The sequence below is a fragment of the Coregonus lavaretus genome, assembly GCF_964263955.1.
Source record: "Coregonus lavaretus genome assembly, chromosome: 28".
Lineage (NCBI taxonomy): Eukaryota > Metazoa > Chordata > Actinopteri > Salmoniformes > Salmonidae > Coregonus > Coregonus lavaretus.
This window is the reverse complement of record NC_140015.1, coordinates 32,749,070-32,770,656: the sequence shown is the minus strand read 5'-3', so window position 1 is coordinate 32,770,656 and position 21,587 is coordinate 32,749,070. Positions and strand designations below refer to the sequence as shown.

General features: G+C 43.5%; 1 protein-coding gene across 3 annotated transcripts in view; it reads left to right on the top strand.

Moving 5' to 3' along the window:
• Nucleotides 1–9,424, top strand: part of LOC311103440 (nuclear GTPase SLIP-GC-like) — a 50,781-nt gene extending 41,357 nt beyond the window's left edge. For 2 of the 3 annotated variants that reach the window (XM_084145010.1, XM_084145008.1), the window contains 2 exons: nucleotides 1,414–1,522; nucleotides 1,689–2,031. In XM_084145010.1, coding sequence (XP_084001136.1) covers nucleotides 1,414–1,522; nucleotides 1,689–1,822 — 243 coding nt within the window. In that variant the 3' untranslated portion in view covers nucleotides 1,823–2,031. Of the gene's footprint in view, nucleotides 1–1,413; nucleotides 1,523–1,688; nucleotides 2,032–8,436 lie in introns of those variants that run through there. The other variant, XM_084145009.1, reaches the window with a different exon arrangement.
• The last annotated feature ends 12,163 nt before the right edge of the window (nucleotides 9,425–21,587 follow it).

The following is a 21,587-nucleotide window of genomic DNA, read 5'->3' as shown; positions in this document are numbered from 1 at the left end:
CCCTTAAATACGATCTGGTGAAACCAATTACCTTCAGAAGTCACATAATTAGTTAAATAAAGTCCACCTGTGTGCATTCTCAGTGTATATATATACACCTGTTCTGAAATGCCCCAGAGTCTGCAACAACACTAAGCCAGGGGCACCACCAAGCAAGCGGCACCATGAAGACCAAGGAGCTCTCCAAACAGGTCAGGGACAAAGTTGTGGAGAAGTACAGATCAGGGTTGGGTTATAAAAAATATCAGACACTTTGACCATCCCACAGAGCACCATTAAATCCATTATTAAAAAATAGAAAGAATATGGCACCACAACAAACCTGCCAAGAGAGGGCCGCCCACCAAAACTCACGGACCAGGCAAGGAGGGCATTAATCAGAGAGGCAACAAAGAGACCAAAGATAACCCTGAAGGGCTGCAAAGCTCCACAGCGGAGATTGGAGTATCTGTCCATAGGACCGCTTTAAGCCGCACACTCCACAGAGCTGGGCTTTACAGAGGAGTGGCAAGGAAAAAGCCATTGCTTAAAGAACAAAATAAGCAAACACGTTTGGTGTTCGCCAAAAGGTATGTGGGAGACTCCCCAAACATATGGAAGAAGGTACTCTGATCAGATGAGACTAAAATTGGGCAAACCCAACACCTCTCATCACCCCGAGAACATAATCCCCACAGTGATCCCCACAGTGAAGCATGGTGGTGGCAGCATCATGCTGTTGGGATGTTTTTCATCGGCAGTGACTGGGAAACTGGTCAGAATTGAAAGTGTTATGGATGGAGCTAAATACAGGGAAATTCTTGAGGGAAACCTGTTTCAGTCTTCCAGAGATTTGAGACTGGGACGGATGTTCACCTTCCAGCAGGACAATGACCCTAAGCATACTGCTAAATCAACACTTGAGTGGTTTAAGGGGAAACATTTAAATGTCTTGGAATGGCCTAATCAAAGCCCAGACCTCAATCCAATTGAGAATCTGTGGTATGACTTAAAGATTGCTGTACACCAGCGGAACTCATCCAACTTGAAGGAGCTGGAGCAGTTTTGCCTTGAAGAATGGGCAAAAATCCCAGTGGCTAGATGTGCCAAGCTTATAGAGACCCCAAGAGACTTGCAGCTGTAATTGCTGCAAAAGGTGGCTCTACAAATTATTGACTTTGGGAATCTTTGAAGATTTTGCATCTTCAAAGTGGTAGGCATGTTGTGTAAATCAAATGATACAAACCCCCCCAAAATCCATTTTAATTCCAGGTTGTTAGGCAACAAAATAGGAAAAATGCCAAGGGAGGTTGAATACTTTCGCAAGCCACTGTAGAAGATAGCTCAGATGTGCGAGTGCCTTTTTGAAACTAAATCAGGAAATGCAACATTGAAATATTAAGGAAACCACTTAAATTAGTTTCTATCTGAAAGGAAACTGAGTTGAAGGCAAAACTAATCTGTGACCTCCGCGAGAAAAAGAAAAGAATCTACTCCACTCTAACCGAGTCAATCAAGGACACCATGCATCGATGCTATATAAGTAAGTCTTAAAAAGAAAATGTTTTAGCTGAGATAAAGTGGTGGCCTAGTTATGAAAATTATAATGATATTTGGGAAGTAACAAGTTTTCAAACATATTTAGAATGTATTAATAGCAGATGAAGTCATACAATGGTTATGGAAACAATATGATGACTGTGTTTTAGGGGCATCAGAGCATACAGGAAAAGATTCTCTAAAAAGGATGAAAGATGAGCTACACCATCACATGAAGAATAACAACATTTTCCAGAAGGCTAAGGAAGATATGCTGGTTCGTTTAACCAACCTGAAGGTTTGAAACATTGTACAGTAGAGTTAGAGTTCGAAAAATGCATTTAAGTGACACTCAACAATGATACAATAATACAAAATACTGATATAAAAGTATAATAACACATTGTGCACCACTGGAATTGAGTTTCGAGGCACTAAAAACAATCATGGTCAAACATGGTACAGGCTTAATCTGTAATACTATAATTACATCATCTATACAGATGTATGCATAAAAACAAATAATAAAAGGGTAAAGATATACTTGGACTACATATCCATAATGCATTTATTACAGATCTATAAGTATTTCACAAACTTGTTATTACAGGTCCCAACCGCATCAATAAAGATTAATGAAATATATTAATATCATATATATATAGCACATTCGTGTCATACTATGCAAAAGCTGATATTTAGGTACAGTATCTTAATAAAAGCGACATTACAATGACAGCCTAGTGTCATCATTATGGCTGTTCTCAAACGTGTGCTTCTGCCATACCGGTATTAGAGACCACGTATTGAAAATGATGCTGATATGTAGCATGTACCAGCCCCATTTCTCCCAACGGCCGCTATAGCCATTACTTACCTTCTTCTTCCTCTCACTGAGGTCAATGGTGCATGAAGATCCCAACAGGGTTGATTCCCTAGGGTACATTTTATGGATCAAATCGTGTAGTTGAGGGTCATAACATAACTCATTAACAGGCCTCCACATCACAATGAAGTTGGTCATACTGTTCTATAACGCACACATTAAGGGTCTATGTATGCAGTCAAAGTAAAGTAAAATCTATTTTCCCATTCATAAAGCATTTATAGCTAAGTATTTCATGGTAATTAACTCTGCAGTTTGCCACTCAGATCTATAATACCAACAATAAAGATCTGTGTATGAATTTCATGCAGTTAATGTACAGTCATATCTATTTTCTCATGCATAAAGCATTTATAAATATGCCTTATCAAAAAGAATACGGACAGATTCCGGGTGACGGCCTAGATTCAAAACATATGATCTTCAAAGGTCGTCACTATTTTCCACAAAGTCATAAACCCGCCTATTTTCTACCATTTATCTTCTTAAAATCTATTTTTAAACCTAACCCTAACTTCAACCCTAACCTCAATCACACTGCTTAGCTTATGCCTAACCCTAACGTTAAATGAACACCACAAATACAGTACCAGTCAACAGTTTGGACACACCTACTCATTCAAGGGTTTTTCTTTATTTTTACAATTTTCTACATTGTAGAATAATAGTGAAGACATCAAAACTATGAAATAACACATGAAATCATGTAGTAACCAAAAAAGTGATAACCAAATCAAAATATATTTTTGATTTTACATTCTTCAAAGTAGCCACCCTTTGCCTTGATGACAGCTTTGCAAACTCTTGGCATTCTCTCAACCAGCTTCACCTGGAATGCTTTTCCAACAGTCTTGAAGGAGTTCCCACATATGCTGAGCACTTGTTGGCTGCTTTTCCTTCACTCTGCGGTCCAACTCATCCCAAACCATCTCAATTGGGTTGAGGTCCGGTGATTGTGGAGGCCAGGTCATCTGATGCAGCACTCCATCACTCTCCTTCTTGGTCAAATAGCCCTTACACAGCCTGGAGGTGTGTTGGGTCTTTGTCCTGTTAAAATACTAATGATAGTCCCACTAAGAGCAAACCAGATGGGATGGCGTATCGCTGCAGAATGCTGTGGTAACCATGCTGGTTAAGTTTGCTTTGAATTCTAAATAAATCACTGACAGTGTCACCAGCAAATTACCCCCACACCATCACACCTCCTCCTCCATGCTTCACGGTGGGAACCACACATGCAGAGATCATTTGTTCAGCTACTCTGCATCTCACAAAGATGGCGGTTGGAACCAAAAATCTCAAATTTGGACTCATCAGACCAAAGGACAGATTTCCAGCGGTCTAATGTCCATTGCTCGTGTTTCTTAGCCCAAGCAAGTCTCTTCTTCTTATTGGTGTCCTTTAATTAGTGTTTTTTTTGCAGCAATTTGACCATGAAGGCCTGATTAACACAGTCTCCTCTGAACAGTTGATGTTGAGATGTGTCTGTTACTTGAACTCTGTGAAGCATTTATTTGGGCTGCAATTTCTGAAGCTGGTAACTCTAATGAACTTATCCTCTGCAGCCGAGGTAACTATGGGTCTTCCTTTCCTGTGGCGGTCCTCATGAGAGCCAGGTTCATCATAGCGCTTGATGGTTTTTGCAACTGTACTTGAATAAACTTTCAAAGTTCTTGACATTTTCCGGATTGACTGACCTTCATGTCTTCAAGTAATGATGGACTGTCATTTCTCTTTGCTTATTTGAGCTGTTCTTGCCATAATATTGACTTGGTCTTTTACCAAATATGGCTATCTTCTGTATACCCCCCCTACCTTGTCATAACACAACTGATTGGCTCAAACGCAATTCCACAAATTAACTTTTAAAAAGGCACACCTGTTAATTGAAATGCATTCCAGGTGACTATGTCACGGATTCTGCCGAGGCTGCTCCTCCTCCTTGTTCGGGCAGGCTTCGGCGTTCGTCGTCCCCGGAGTACTAGCTGCCACCGTTGAATGTTTCGATGTTTGATTGCTGTTGTCTGTCTGTTGCACCTGTGTCCGTTTGTGTCTAATTGTGTGTCCTATAAGTTGCCTGTTTGGTGTTGGTTAGTTTGTGTGTTGTTATCCACCTGTCCGTTAGTGCTGCGTGTTTTTCTCTGTTTATTGTTTTATTGGTTTACGCACAGTTTGCGTAATCGCTTGCCTCTGTTTATTTGTTGAGGCCGTTCATTGTATGGTGCTTTGGTTTGCACTAGTAAACTTTGTTGGACTAAGCTTCGGTGTCCTGCGCCTGACTCCCACACCACATTTACCTCAGCCATTGACAGAACAAAACACCATATGGAGTCAGCAGGAGCAGCGGCGGGCCCCAAGTCGCTGGAGGATCGGATCAGCGACCAAGACACCATGATCCGGCAACTTGGGGCCGCCATGAACGAGGTGTCCAACACGCTGCGCCGATTGGTTACAGGAGAGGTGCCCACGTCTTCGCACACCTTACCATCACCATCGGCTAGTCCTCCTCTCCCAGCACCGGAACCCAGTGGCATTCGGCTCTCACTCCCGAGGGCATATGATGGTTCTGCAGCCGGGTGTCAGGGGTTCCTCCTGCAGGTGGAACTCTACCTGGCCACCATAAACCCGGCGCCCTCGGGATATGAGAGCGTCTCCGCCCTCATCTCCTGTCTATCCGGCAAGGCGTTGGAGTGGGCCAACGCCGAATGGAGGGGAATAGACGCCGCCACCATCACCTACGCGGAGTTCTCCCGCCGCTTCAGGGCTGTGTTCGATCATCCACCTGAGGGGAAGGCGGCGGGGGAGCGTCTGTTCCACCTCCGACAGGGGAAGAGGAGTGCACAGGAGTTCGCCCTGGAGTTCCGGACTCTAGCGGCGGATGCGGGGTGGAATGAGAGGGCCCTCATCGACCATTACCGGTGTAGCCTACGAGAGGACGTTCGTCGTGAGCTGGCCTGCAGGGACACCAACCTATCCTTCGACCAGTTGGTGGACATTTCCATCCGTCTCGACACCCTGCTGGCTACCCGCGGACGTCCCGAGTGGGGGTCGTCCATTCCACCCTGCAGCACCTCCGAGACGGTTCCCATGGAGCTCGGGGGTGCTGGCGCTAGGGAGAGGAGGAGAGAGAACCCGAGGGGGGCCGTCCCCTGCACCAACTGTGGCCGTGGAGGACACACTGCGGCTAGGTGCTGGGGAGGGTCTCCTGGGAGAGGGGACAACAGGTCACGCACTGGGGAGTCATTTCAGGTGAGTAGGCGTCCCACTTACCCAGAGCTCTCTGTTGATCACTTGTGTATACCTGTGAGATTTCCACAGGTGGCACCTCATTCCCAGCATAAGGCGCTAGTAGATTCAGCCGCAGCTGGGAACTTTGTTGATCGTGAATTTTGTTATAGGTTAGGAATTCCCCTTCGGCCGGTAGAAGCCCCCTTTCCTGTTCATGCCCTAGACAGCCGGCCGCTGGGGTCGGGGTTGATCAGAGAAGTCACAGCACCACTTAAGATGACGACGCAGGGGGGTCATGAGGAGATCATTCAGTTTTATCTGATCGACTCTCCTGCGTATCCCGTGGTGCTGGGGCTTCCCTGGTTAAGCGCCCATGATCCTACCATTGCGTGGCAACAGAGGGCTCTTATGGAGTGGTCTGCCCAGTGTGTAGGGAGATGTCTAGGTGTTTCCTTACGGGCGACCTCGGTGGAGAGTCCGAACCAAGTGCCCGCAATGCGCATTCCCCCTGAATATGAGGATTTAGCACATGTGTTCAGCAAAACGAGGGCAACACGGCTACCACCTCATAGACAGGGGGATTGTGCGATAGATCTCCAAACAGGAGCGGCATTTCCGCGGAGTCGTGTGTATCCCCTGTCTCAAGAGGAGACCGCGGCTATGGAGACTTACATAGCCGAGTCCTTGGCACAGGGATACATACGGTCCTCCACTTCCCCGGTTTCCTCGAGTTTCTTCTTTGTGAAGAAGAAGGACGGGGGTTTGCGCCCGTGTATTGATTACCGTAGTCTCAATCAGATCACGGTTAAGTACAGTTACCCTCTTCCTCTGATTGCGACTATGACGGAGTCATTACGCGGAGCGCGGTTCTTCACAAAGTTAGATCTCAGGAGCGCGTACAATCTGGTGCGCATTAGGGAGGGGGATGAATGGAAAACAGCATTTAGCACCACCTCGGGTCATTACGAGTATCTCGTCATGCCATATGGGTTAATGAATGCTCCTTCAGTCTTCCAATCCTTTGTTGACGAGATTTTCCGGGACATGCATGGGCAGGGTGTGGTAGTATACATCGACGACATCCTAGTGTACTCTTCTACACGAGCCGAGCATGTAGCCCAGGTGCGCCGAGTGTTGAGGAGGCTGTTGGAGCATGACTTGTATGTCAAGGCAGAGAAATGCTTGTTTTTCCAGGAGTCCGTCTCCTTTTTGGGTTATCGATTGTCCGCGTCTGGTGTGAAGATAGAGGTTGACCGTGTGTCGGCCGTGCGTAATTGGCAAACTCCAACCACTGTAAAAGAGGTGCAGCAGTTTTTGGGTTTTGCTAATTACTACCGGAGGTTTATCCGGGGCTTTGGACAGGTGGCAGCTCCCATTACGTCCCTGCTAAAGGGGGTCCGGTGCGTTTGCAGTGGTCAGCTGAGGCGGACAGGGCATTTGTTAAACTAAAGAACCTGTTCACTTCGGCTCCGGTGCTGGCGCATCCGGATCCCGCTTTACCATTCCAAGTTGAGGTAGACGCGTCCGAGGCCGGTATGTTTTTTTGTTTTTAAGATCACATACATCCCAGGGTCCCAGAACGGTAAGGCAGATGCCCTGTCCCGGCGGTATGACACAGAGGAGAGGTCCATTGAGCCTACTCCCATACTGCCGGAGTCTTGTCTGGTGGCTCCGGTGGTGTGGGAGGTAAATGCGGAGATCGAGCGGGCACTGCGTACCGACCCTACTCCCCCAGAGTGTCCGGTGGGGCGGACGTATGTTCTGCTCGAGGTTCGTGACCGCCTTATTTATTGGGCTCATACATCACCCTCCTCTGGACATCCAGGTATTGGCCGGACAGTGCACTGCCTTAGTGTGAAATACTGGTGGCCAACGTTAGGTAGGGATGTGAGGGTGTTTGTCTCCTCCTGCTCGGTGTGCGCCCAGTGTAAGGCGCCTAGACATTTGCCCAGGGGAAAGTTACATCCCCTGCCTGTTCCACAACGACTATGGTCCCACCTCTCGGTGGATTTTGTGACAGACCTTCCCCCCTCCCAGGGGAATACCACTATTTTGGTCGTTGTGGATCGGTTTTCCAAGGCCTGTCGTCTCCTCCCAATGCCGGGTCTCCCTACTGCCCTACAGACCGCTGAGGCCCTATTTACCCATGTTTTCCGGCACTATGGGGTGCCCGAGGATATAGTGTCTGACCGAGGTCCCCAGTTCACCTCCAGAGTCTGGGGGGCGTTCATGGAATGCTTGGGGGTCTCGGTGAGCCTTACCTCGGGTTACCACCCAGAGAGCAATGGGCAGGTAGAACGAGTCAACCAGGATGTGGGTAGGTTTCTGAGGTCCTATTGCCAGGGCCGGCCGGAGGAGTGGTCAAGGTATATCCCATGGGCAGAGATGGCACAGAACTCTCTCCGCCACTCCTCCACCAATCTAACCCCTTTCCAGTGTGTTTTAGGGTATCAGCCGGTTCTGGCACCATGGCACGAGAGCCAGATCGAGGCTCCTGCGGTGGATGAGTGGATTCGGCGCTCGGAGGAGACGTGGGACGCTGCACATGTCCATCAGCAGCGGGACATCCGTCGACAGAAGGCGAGCGCCGATCGCCACCGCAGTGAGGGACCGGTATACGCACCGGGAGATCGAGTCTGGCCCTCGACTCGAAACCTGCCCCTCCGCCTGCCCTGCCGGAAGCTGGGTCGGCGGTTTGTGGGGCCCTTTAAAGTCCTGAGAAGATTTAACGAGGCGTGTTACAGGTTACAACTGCCTATTGATTATAAGAATATTAACCCCTCGTTCCATGTGTCTCTTCTCAGGCCGGTGGTAGCTGGTCCACTCCAGGAAGATGAGATAGGAGAGACCCCTCCGCCCCCATTGGACATCGAGGGAGCTCCGGCGTACAGGGTCCGGACCATCTTGGACTCGAGACGCCGGATGAGTGGTCTCCAGTATCTCGTGGAGTGGGAGGGGTACGGTCCGGAGGAACGGTGCTGGGTGCCTAGGAGGGACATCCTAGATCCATCCCTCCTGACTGAGTTCCACCGTGGTCATCCCACGCGCCCGGGTCCGCGTCCTCCTGGCCGTCCCCGAGGCCGGGGTCGGCGCACGGCTGGAGCCGCGCGTCAAGGGGGGGGGGGGTACTGTCACGGATTCTGCCGAGGCTGCTCCTCCTCCTTGTTCGGGCAGGCTTCGGCGTTCGTCGTCCCCGGATTACTAGCTGCCACCGTTGAATGTTTCGATGTTTGATTGCTGTTGTCTGTCTGTTGCACCTGTGTCCGCTTGTGTCTAATTGTGTGTCCTATAAGTTGCCTGTTTGGTGTTGGTTAGTTTGTGTGTTGTTATCCACCTGTCCGTTAGTGCTGCGGGTTTTTCTCTGTTTATTGTTTTATTGGTTTACGCACAGTTTGCGTAATCGCTTGCCTCTGTTTATTTGTTGAGGCCGTTCATTGTATTGTGCTTTGGTTTGCACTAGTAAACTTTGTTGGACTAAGCTTCGGTGTCCTGCGCCTGACTCCCACACCACATATTCCTCAGCCATTGACAGACTACCTCATGAAGCTGTTTGAGAGAATGCCAAGTGTGTGCTAAGCTGTCATCAAGGCAAAGGGTGGCTACTTTGAAGAATGCAAAATTATGTTTAACACTTTTTTGGTTACTACATGATTCCATATGTGTTATTTCATAGTTTTAATGTCTTCACTATTATTCTACAATGTAGAAAATGGTAAAAATTAAGAAAAACCCTGGAATGTGTAGGTGTGACTCAACTTTTGACTGGTACTGTATATAAAAATATGAAATTCTACAAGATGTGACTCACCGCCTTAATTCGGTCTTACCGAGCAAAATTTGAAATTGTGTTTTTTACATTGGATAGAAGTAGAGACTCAGAGCTAGAAAATTGTATGTCACACACTGTAGTTGAGGAACAATGGGAAAGTATCAACTTTCAAAGCAGAATTAATGGCCTTTGAATGTTTAAGACTAAATGTTGTGAAAGTAGTAGAAAAAAGTAGTTGTAAAAATATCCTATATCCTAATCTGACTTTGGTGCAGGTCATGTTCTTCACATTACCGTCTCTTGTAAACACTACTATATCAAAAGTGTAAAATCAAAGTGTATTTTTCACATGCACAGGATACAGAAGGTGTAAACGGTACAGTAAAATGGTTACTTGTGTAACAGTGTTGCTTCCATCCCTCTCCTCGTCCCAAACTGGGCTTGAACCAGGGACCCTCTGCACACATTGCCTACAGTCACCCTCTAAGCATCGTTACCTATCGCTCCACAAAAGCTGCGGTCCTTGCAGAGCATGGGAAAGAACTTCTTCAAGGTCTCAGAGCAAGTGACGTCACCGATTTCACACCGGTTACACTTGCATACTTGCATAGTAGCAACAGCAAAAATATATCTATAATATATGGAAATGTAGCTAGACCCTTACCCGTAGCTTCACGGCAGCCATTTAACTAAGTTTTGTTTGTGGTTACATTTTGTGTGGCCCACGTTGTCAAGTCACTCCGGTTCACACTGACCTTAGTAGTAGTCCATCACAACTTTCTTTGTCGATAGCGCCTGCTGAAATTCAGGGCAGCAGTGTTGTTGAGAGCAGTCCATGTTGTTGAGAGCAGTCCAACGTTATATAAAAAAAGACGCAGTAGACAGGATTATCGTGAAAGTGACAAACTGAAACGTTTTCATTTTCGTCAAAAACTACTTTATATCGAAGATGTGTCTTTGATTTGACGGCCTGCAAATACGCAGTTTGGCACGAGTCGACTGTTAGACCCAATGACGTGTTTCTATGCATGAGTTTAGCTAGACAACGTCGCCATGATTTTGCATACAAGTGTGATCGGGGATTTCTATTGGAGAAGCAGTTTCTTCCTATCTTCATACTGTACTGTCTTTGCCTTAGTGTCTTCAACCTAGGTGACAGCCCAGTGTTCTTCTGGCTTCTTATGAGCTTTTTTTATGTACAAACTTTAACTTTCAGTCATGAAATAGTGAACAAAAAGGTTAACTTAATGTTTAATTCCTTTTTTTGAAACTTTTTGCGGAAGCGAGAGGTCACCAGGAAGTGACATTTCATTGACCTCTCGCCTCTCACGCATTCCTCCTGTGGTTGTGCCAAGGGGCCAGGGTTCTGGTGTAGAGGCAAGGTTTCGACTTCTCCTTCAGTTTTGCTTCGGTATTGCAGTTTAACTGACGCCCGGCCCAGAAATACTATTTCCATACACGGCCTCATAGAGAAGTCAGATTTGAACATTCCTAATAAGACACTTTAGTCATCACATTTGTGCACTAAACATTCATTGAATTATTCAAATAATTGTAGCTGAGGCCAATAATTTTTCTTCTTCTTCCCATAACGCACAGCTGAAGATATTAACATTATTTATTGATTCAATGTCTGACGTTCTGTTTTGTGTCCGTGTTCTTTTTGATAATTTAGGCATGTTGATAAATGCTTTATGAATTGGAAAATAGATTTTACTTTACTAAGACGGGAAATAATTCATACATAGACCTTTCATGTGTGCGTTATAGACCAGTATGACCAACTTAATTGTGATGTGGAGGAGGGCTGTTAATGAGTTACGAAAGCATCAAGATATGAGCCTCAACTACACAATTTCATCCGTAAAATTTACTCTAGGGATTCAACCGTGTGGGGATCTTCATGCACCATTGACCTCAGTGAGAAGAAGAAAAGGTAAGTCACAGGCCGGTGGGGGAAATGGGGCTGGTACAGGCCTTATAAAAATAAATATCAAAAGGCCAAACCAAAAATGGTTTGGCCTTTTGGCCTATTCACTAGCACTGGTATGGCAGAAGAACACTTTGAGAACAGCCATAATGCTGTAGCTACTTTGTCATTGTAATAATGCATCTATTAAGATACCAAAATATGAGCTCTCGCATAGCATGACATGAATGCGCTATAGATATGCTATGAATACATTTCATTAACCTTTAATAATGCGGTTGGGACCAGTTATAACATGTTCATGAAATGCTTATAGATGTGTAATAAATGCGTTAAAAAAGGACAATTAGGCACTTAAAAATAAACGTCTTCAGTGGAGGATAGGATGACAGGCTTTGGCGCAGGCATTTACATTATTGTTACCTGATTAAAGTTCACATAGTTTATGTAGATAATCCCTACTTTTGTTGTATAACCCACATTAAAATAATGCATGAGCTTCAGTTTCAAAGGAAACCATCGTTACAAAAAGTAAATACACGTTTATCTAGGGGAGTGTTTTGTATCGACCAGTCTCACTAGAGAGAGGGGCCACTCCACATCTACATTTGGCAAAAGAGCTTTGATATTGCTTGGATAAAACAGTACGTACATAGGGTTCTGTCCCAAAAGTGCACTTAAAAAGGCAGTAGGTGTGCAGTTTGTTACTTTCAGGTTTGATTATCAGTTGGTACCACTTTAGTTCAATGCTCTCTAAAAGTGCTGATTCAAAAGCATTACGGTCATTTCTAGAATACCCTGTCTATATCAGTTAACTAAATCATATGGATGGAGTTTAAAAAGGATTTGGCATGGTATATAAAAAATATTATTTGTAGTAGCAACATCACAATCCCATAAAAATAGACGTTTACATAGACTTTCATTTGACATACTGCAAAATCTCTGCAAATTTAAAAGAAATACATAGCCATATACAGTTGAAGTTGGAAGTTTACATACACCTTAGCCAAATACATTTAAACTCAGTTTTTCACAATTCCTGACATTTCATCCTAGTAAAAATTCCCTATTTTAGGTCACTTAGAATCACCACTTTATTTTAAGAATGTGAAATGTCAGAATAATAGTAGAGAGAATGATTTATTTCAGCTTTTATTTCTTTCATCACATTCCCAGTGGGTCAGAAGTTTACATACACTCAATTAGTATTTGGTAGCATTGACATTAAATTGTTTAACTTGGGTCAAATGTTTCGGGTAGCCTTCCAAAGTTTCCCACAATAAGTTGGGTGAATTTTGGCCCATTCCTCCTGACAGAGCTGGTGTAACTGAGTCAGGTTTGTAGGCCTCCTTGCTCGCACATGCTTTTTCAGTTCTGCCCACAAATGTTCTATAGGATTGAGGTCAGGGCTTTGTGATGGCCACTCCAATACCTTGACTCTGTTGTCCTTAAGCCATTTTGCCACAACTTTGGAAGTATGCTTGGGGTCATTGTCCATTTGGAAGACCCATTTCCGACCAAGCTTTAACTTCTTGACTGATGTCTTGAGATGTTGCTTCAATATATCCACATAATTTTCCTTCCTCATGATGCCATCTATTTTATGAAGTGCACCAGTCCCTTCTGCAGCAAAGCACCCCCACAGCATGATGCTGCCACCCCCGTGCTTCACGGTTGGGATGGTGTTCTCCGGCTTGCAAGTCCCCCTTTTTCCTCCAAACATAACGATGGTCATTATGGCCAAACAGCTCTATTTTTGTGTCATCAGACCAGAGGACATTTCTCCAAAAAGTACGATCTTTGTCTCTTAGTGCAGTTGCAAACCGTAGTCTGGATTTTTTATGGCGGTTTTGGAGCTGTGGCTTCTTCCTTGCTGAGTGGCCTTTCAGGTTATGTCGATATAGGACTCGTTTTACTGTGGATATAGATACTTTTGTACGTGTTTCCTTCAGCATCTTCACAAGGTCCTTTGCTGTTGTTCTGGGATTGATTTGCACTTTTCGCACCAAAGTACGTTAATCTCTAGGAGACAGAACGCGTCTCCTTCCTGAGCGGTATGACGGCTGCGTGGTCCCATGGTGTTTATACTTGTGTACTATTGTTTGTACAGATGAACGTGGTACCTTCAGGCATTTGGAAATTGCTCCCAAGGATGAACCAGACTTGCGGAGGTCTACAATTTTTTTTCTGAGGTCTTGGCTGATTTCTTTTCATTTTCCCATGATGTCAAGCAAAGAGGCACTGCGTTTGAAGGTAGGCCTTGAAATACATCCACAGGTACACCTCCAATGGACTTAAATTATGTAAATTAGCCTAGCAGAAGCTTCTAAAGCCATGACATCATTTTCTGGAATTTTCCAAGCTGTTTAAAGGCACAGTCAACTTAGTGTATGTAAACTTCTGACCCACTGGAATTGTGATACAGTGAATTATAAGTGAAATAATCTGTCTGTAAACAATTGTTGGAAAAATTACCTGTGTCATGCACAAAGTAGATGTCCTAACCGACTTGCAAAAACGATAGTTTGTTAACAAGACATTTGTGGAGCAGTTGAAAAAAGAGTTTTAATGACTCCAACCTATGTGTATGTAAACTTCCGACTTCAACTGTAGTTTTCTAGCCCATATCGCCTTGAATAGCAGCATTTGGCGTGTATGTTAGCATTCAAAAGAAGTACAGTTGTGCAATGTCTGTATATGTAACAACCCTTCAGTTTACACAGCAGATGGATTGATGTTTGCTAAAGGTAAATGTACTCAAGTGCTGTTGCTATTGTCATGCTGCTTTCACACAGCAGGTTAGGAGTGCATTTTCAGATGGGTGTAGGTTAGTACTTCTTATGGGATCTGCATGTTTCCACAGGTCACCATAGCAATTATGATAGCGCTTGCAGAATTCAAATATTTGCGGCTTGAAAGCAAACTAAAATACACTTAAGAAGCACTTAGTTTATGAACACCTGGTGCACAGCATTTAGACTTGGTTGTGGTAAAGTACAATCATCACTTAGTGTGAGAGTGGACTAAATAATATTTTCTGTCCTACATTAGGATCACATCGTGATGCAGCTGAAGTGTAAACTACAAGAATCAATGGATCTCTCACTCAAGACCCCCAACAGCTCGTTCCTCCCAGGTAAATGAAACAGACCAAATGCTTTACCTATTCCAATATAGTTTAAATCAAGTCAAGTACTCATCAGAACAAGTCTGGAAACCATGTCCTCTTTATCTTGAGCTGCATTTAGCTTGTGTCATAAGTACATGTTTTGAAGCTATACATTACTCACATTACTTACAATCTTGTTGTTTGTAAACAAATGAGTAATAAACCTTTATCTTTTGGGTTATAATAAAGTAAGACAACACAACATTTCTGCATAAAATGACTAAAGAAACCCCAATATTGGATAACAGCTAGATAGCTTTTTACTTAAAGGACAAGTTCAGGATTTTACAACTTGATGTTAGATGGTTCCTTCCCCTAAAAGTAGTCTATGGGCCAGGAGAAATTGTAATCCATGTTTGGTTTTCTTTAAACAGCCACTACAAACGTCAGCTAAATTTAGCCACCACAAGCTAACAAACAATATAAGTATTTTGTATTTATTAAGGATCCCCATTAGCAGCTGCCAAGGCAGCAGCTACTCTTCCTGGGGTCCAACCACAATTTACATAAAATAAAACAATACATAACACAACACCTTATTACACACTGCTCTACCATAACATATTTACAATACAAAATCAATAATACAGCAAAATAACAATATTAAAATGTGTGTGTGTAGAGTGCGTGTGTTAGCATGTGTTTGCGAATGCTGTGTGTGTGTGTGTGTCTGTTTTTTAAATCTGATTTTACTGCTTGACTGAGTTACATGATGTGGAATAGAGTTCCATGTAGTCATGGCTCTATGTAGTACTATGCGTTTCCCGTAGTCTGTTCTGGACATGGGGACTGTGAAGAGACCTCTGGTGGCATGTCTCGTGGGGTATGCATGGGTGTCCGAGCTGTGTACTAGCATTCCAAACAGACAGCTCGGTACATTCAGCTTGTCTACACCTCTTATAAAAACAAGCAGTGATGAAGTCAATACCTCTTCATGCATGTAATGAATGTTAGCTCTCCGTGTACATTTAAGGGCCAGCCGTGCTGCCCTGTTCTGAGCCAACTGCAAATTTCCCAAGTCCCTCCTTGTGGCACCTGACCACACTACTGAACAGTAGTCTAGATGCGACAAAACTAGGGCCTGTAGGACCTGCCTTGTTGATAGTGTTGTTAAGAAGGCAGAGCAGCGCTTAATTATGGACATACTTCTCCCCATCTTAGCTACTGTTGTATCAATATGCTTTGACCATGACAGTTTACAATCCGGGGTTACACCAAGCAGTTTAGTCACCTCAACTTGCTCAATTTCCACATTATTCATTACGAGATGTAGTTGAGGTTTACGGTTTAGTGAATGATTTGACCCAAATACAATGCTTTTAGTTTTGGAAATATTTAGGACTAACTTATTCCTTGCCACCCATTCCGAAACTAACTGCAACTCTTTATTAAGTGTTGCAGTTATTTTAGTTCCTGTAGCACCTGACGTGTATAGTGTTGAGACATCTGCATACATAGATACATTGGCTTTACTCAAAGTCAGTGGCTTGTCGTTAGTAAAGATTGAAAAAAGTAAGGGGCCTAGACAGCTGCCCTGGGGAATTCCTGATTCTACCTGGATTAAGTTTGAGAGGCTTTCATTAAAGAACACCCTCTGTGTTCTGTTAGACAAGTAACTCTTTATCCACATTATAGCAGGGGGTGTAAAGCCATAACACATAAGTTTTTCCAGCAGCAGACTATGATCGATAATGTCAAAAGCCGCACTGAAGTCTAACAAAACAGCCCCCACAATCTTTTTATCATCAATTTCTCTCAGCCAATCATCAGTCATTTGTGTAAGTGCTGTGCTTGTTGAATGTCCTTCTCTATAAGTATGCAGAAAGTTTGTTGTCAATTTGTTTACTGTAAAATAGCATTGTATCTGGTCAAACACAATTTTTTCCAATAGTTTACTAAGGGTTGGTAGCAGGCTAATTGGTCGGCTATTTGAGCCTGTAAAGGGGGCTTTACTATTCTTAGGTAGCGGAATTACTTTTGCTTCCCTCCAAGCCTTGGGGCACATACAGTGGGGGGAAAAAGTATTTAGTCAGCCACCAATGGTGCAAGTTCTCCCACTTAAAAAGATGAGAGAGGCTTGTAATTTTCATCATAGGTACACATCAACTATGACAGACAAATTGAGAAAAAAAAATCCAGAAAATCACATTGTAGGATTTTTTTATGAATGTATTAAAATAAATATTTGGTCAATAACAAAAGTTTCTCAATACTTTGTTATATACCCTTTGTTGGCAATGACACAGGTCAAACGTTTTCTGTAAGTCTTCACAATGTTTTCACACACTGTTGCTGGTATTTTGGCCCATTCCTCCATGCAGATTTCCTCTAGAGCAGTGATGTTTTGGGGCTGTCGCTGGGCAACACGGACTTTCAACTCCCTCCAAAGATTTTCTATGGGGTTGAGATCTGGAGACTGGCTAGGCCACTCCAGGACCTTGAAATGCTTCTTACGAAGCCACTCCTTCGTTGCCCGGGTGGTGTGATTGGGATCATTGTCATGCTGAAAGACCCAGCCACGTTTCATCTTCAATGCCCTTGCTGATGGAAGGAGGTTTTCACTCAAAATCTCACGATACATGGCCCCATTCATTCTTTCCTTTACATGGATCAGTCGTCCTGGTCCCTTTGCAGAAAAACAGCCCCAAAGCATGATGTTTCCACCCCCATGCTTCACAGTAGGTATGGTGTTCTTTGGATGCAACTCAGCATTCTTTGTCCTCCAAACACGACGAGTTGAGTTTTTACCAAAAAGTTCTATTTTGGTTTCATCTGACCATATGACATTCTCCCAATCCTCTTCTGGATCATCCAAATGCACTCTAGCAAACTTCAGACGGTCCTGGACATGTACTGGCTTAAGCAGGGGGACACGTCTGGCACTGCAGGATATGAGTCCCTGGCGGCATAGTGTGTTACTGATGGTAGGCTTTGTTACTTTGGTCCCAGCTCTCTGCAGGTCATTCACTAGGTCCCCCCGTGTGGTTCTGGGATTTTTGCTCACCGTTCTTGTGATCATTTTGACCCCACGGGGTGAGATCTTGCGTGGAGCCCCAGATCGAGGGAGATTATCAGTGGTCTTATATGTCTTCCATTTCCTAATAATTGCTCCCACAGTTGATTTCTTCAAACCAAGCTGCTTACCTATTGCAGATTCAGTCTTCCCAGCCTGGTGCAGGTCTACAATTTTGTTTCTGGTGTCCTTTGACAGCTCTTTGGTCTTGGCCATAGTGGAGTTTGGAGTGTGACTGTTTGAGGTTGTGGAAAGGTGTATTTTATACTGATAACAAGTTCAAACAGGTGCCATTAATACAGGTAACGAGTGGAGGACAGAGGAGCCTCTTAAAGAAGAAGTTACAGGTCTGTGAGAGCCAGAAATCTTGCTTGTTTGTAGGTGACCAAATACTTATTTTCCACCATAATTTGCAAATAAATTCATTAAAAATCCTACAATGTGATTTTCTGGATATTCTTTTCTCAATTTGTCTGTCATAGTTGACGTGTACCTATGATGAAAATTACAGGCCTCTCTCATCTTTTTATGTGGGAGAACTTGCACAATTGGTGGCTGGCTAAATACTTTTTCCCCCACTGTATATTCTAGCAGGCTTAAATAGAAAATATGGCAAATAGGAGTGGCAATATCGTCCTCTGTTATCCTCAGTAATTTTCCATCCAAGTTGTCAGACCCCGGTGGCTTGTCATTGTTAATAGACAACAATCATTTTTTCACCACTTCCACACACACTTTACGGAATTCAAAATGACAATGCTTGTCTTTCATAATTTGGTCAGATATACTTGGATGTGTAGTGTCAGCAATTGTTGCTAGCATGTCATGCCTAAGTTTGCTAATTTTGCCAATGAAAAAAGTATTAAAGTAGTTGGCAATATCAGTTGGTTTTGTGATGAATGAGCCATCTGATTCAATGAATGATGGAGCTGAGTTTGCCTTTTTTCCCAAAATTTCATTTAAGGTGCTCCAAAGCTTTTTACTAACATTATTTACAGTGGGGAAAAAAAGTATTTAGTCAGCCACCAATTGTGCAAGTTCTCCCACTTAAAAAGATGAGAGAGGCCTGTAATTTTCAACATAGGTACACGTAAACTATGACAGACAAAATGAGAAAAAAATATCCAGAAAATCACATTGTAGGATTTTTAATGAATTTATTTGCAAATTATGGTGGAAAATAAGTATTTGGTCAATAACAAAAGTTTCTCAATACTTTGTTATATACCCTTTGTTGGCAATGACACAGGTCAAACGTTTTCTGTAAGTCTTCACAAGGTTTTCATACACTGTTGCTGGTATTTTGGCCCATTCCTCCATGCAGATCTCCTCTAGAGCAGTGATGTTTTGGGGCTGTCGCTGGGCAACACGGACTTTCAACTCCCTCCAAAGATTTTCTATGGGGTTGAGATCTGGAGACTGGCTAGGCCACTCCAGGACCTTGAAATGCTTCTTACGAAGCCACTCCTTCGTTGCCCGGGCGGTGTGTTTGGGATCATTGTCATGCTGAAAGACCCAGCCACGTTTCATCTTCAATGCCCTTCAGTGGCGGCTCCTGAAAAAATTCTCAGGGGGGGCAATTTTTCTGATGATTTAGGTGACCTACACACATTTAAAAAAAGATATGTCCAGCAACAACATGAAGACAGGGGCAGCATATAAGTCAATACCAGAAGCATTTATTGACTGATCTCAAAAGTGTTGGCTTACAAAAGCAAAATAAGTTATCACAGTAAAAATAATCAAGGGTGTTCTTTCACATTCCTCAACACTGCATAAACAATATGCATTTCCATAAACAAATGAAATATCAGCTGAAAATACAGCATCTTGGTATTTGTTCAGATTGCAGGATCAACAAGAGCTTTTACCACATTTTTGCCTCATGGTTGAATTGGAAATATGTGCACCTGAGCATAATTCACAACAAGCAAGCAGGAGCTTTTGATAGAGGCTACTGAAAACATTGATGCAAGTTATTGGTAATAAGACATTTTTATAGACTTCCATTTTCTGCCCTCTTGTATAGATTTGTGAAAATGAACAGTGATAGACATTTTGCCTGAAAACAGAATTTGAAAGTAATTTCTAGAAAAGGTAAACACAGCTATCTGTATGGCTTTGTAAAAATGAACAACCATATTCTGGCCAATTGTATAGATTTGTAAATATGAACAACCATATTCTGGCCAATTGTATAGATTTGTAATGAACACGAACAGATATATTTTTTTAAAACTTTTTTTTTAATGAAAAATAACTATTTTAAACAACATCAACTGTGAACTGATTTGGGCGTGTGTGTGTTAAAGAGACAGACAGGGAGGGACAAAGAGAGAGAGAGGCTACATTACTTGTACTGAAACTGTTCTCTTCTCTGTTTCAGTACAGCAAAGCGGTTAATGACTTTCTCATTGAAATCAGGCATGCTGAGGACTAGTTCCCTCTCCATGGAAAGCATGGCCAGTGCATTCAGACGTTCCTGGCCCATTGAATTTCGCAGGAATGTCTTAACTCGTGTCAAAGTTGAGAAACATCTCTCAGCTTCAGCTGTTGTCATGGGAGTAGTTATGAGGATGTTCAACAGAGTCACAGTCTCAGAGAACGTCTCCTGGAGGTTGTAGCTCATGAGAACCTGGTACAGTGCCAGTGCACCACAGCAGCCCTTGAATTCAGGATTCTCATAGATCAGAGATAGTTCTGTCTTGAGCTTTGCCTTGCTCAGCATGGGGTATGCATTCACAGTGGCATTCAGAGCCTCATCAGGAAATGAATGGCAGTACCATTCAAACATGTCTGCTTGCAGTAAGGTAGCACTCACAAGGTGGCCAGAGAAAGAGAACCTTTCTTTGGTGTGATCCAGGATGGTGTTGCAGACCTCTTCAGACAGCCTCTGCTTCTCCTCTTCTCTCAAAGCTGTTCTGGGTCTTTTGGCTCCTGTTGCTTCTTGCAGCTGCTGTTGAGAGGAGTCCCTGAAGGCAAACAGACCAATGTGTTTGTTGGCTTTGTACAGTATTGTTGTCTATGTGATGCACAGGTATATGCAATGTATCCATGTATAGTACAAATACTTCAGTTCCACTTAAAATGGGCAGGGATGCATAAAGTCTTTAGTGTTTAACTTAGCCTTTGTGTCTCACATAGCCTGGATGTTCAGCACAGTATACAGTGGTGCTCATAAGCTTATGATCCCATGCTAAAGTTGACTAAAAAGAGGAATAAAAAAGAAAAGAAAATTGGTGTCCTTAAAGGTTGGATTTTCCAACTTTTTTAAATTAAGTCATTAAGATCAATTTCCAAAAGATGATTTTTTTATTTTTGTATTCCTCTTTTTAGTCAACTTTAGAATGTGTTCATACACTTATGAGCACCACTGTACAGTACACATAGTATATAAAATAAGCTAGATTACACCACTGGCCATATATAATGAGAATAATGTAATTTCAAACACAAATGCAGTCTCCTTTCATGCATACATTTTCAAATAAAGCTCTGCTTTGAGAAAGATCGAATGATATTGTTTTAATCTTACCTTATGGCCTGCACACTGCTTGTGAAGCTGTCGAGGGCACGTTTGATAAAGACAGCATCGATGTCCTTCTTCTGTAGCTTCTGGTACAGAATGTCGACGTGGGGCATGATTTTGTGAAAAAGCCCCAGGAAAAAAATGTAATCTTCATCGTGTAGCATCCTCACGTAGCCAGATGCCTCTCTCACGGTGGGCTGGTCAAATGAACCCAATGAACCCGTCCGGATGGCTTCAAAACATTCTATGAGGTCGTCTCGATTCTCGTAGACAGTGTTCACGACTCTGCTGTTGAAGTTCCACCGTGTGGATGAAGGTCTGGGCAGTCTTCGTGCAACAGTCTGGTCAAGAATGCTGGTGCGTTTGGGTGACCGGGAAAAAAAAGTTGCAATCCCGCTCAGATCGGAAAAGAAAATGTTCACTTTTTTGATGCGAGAAGTAGCTTGCTGCATGATCAAATTCAGCTGATGCGCATAGCATAGTGGAGGGTGAGCTGTACACAGTGGCCTTCCACCTCTGCACTCCGGCTCAGTGCTAACAGT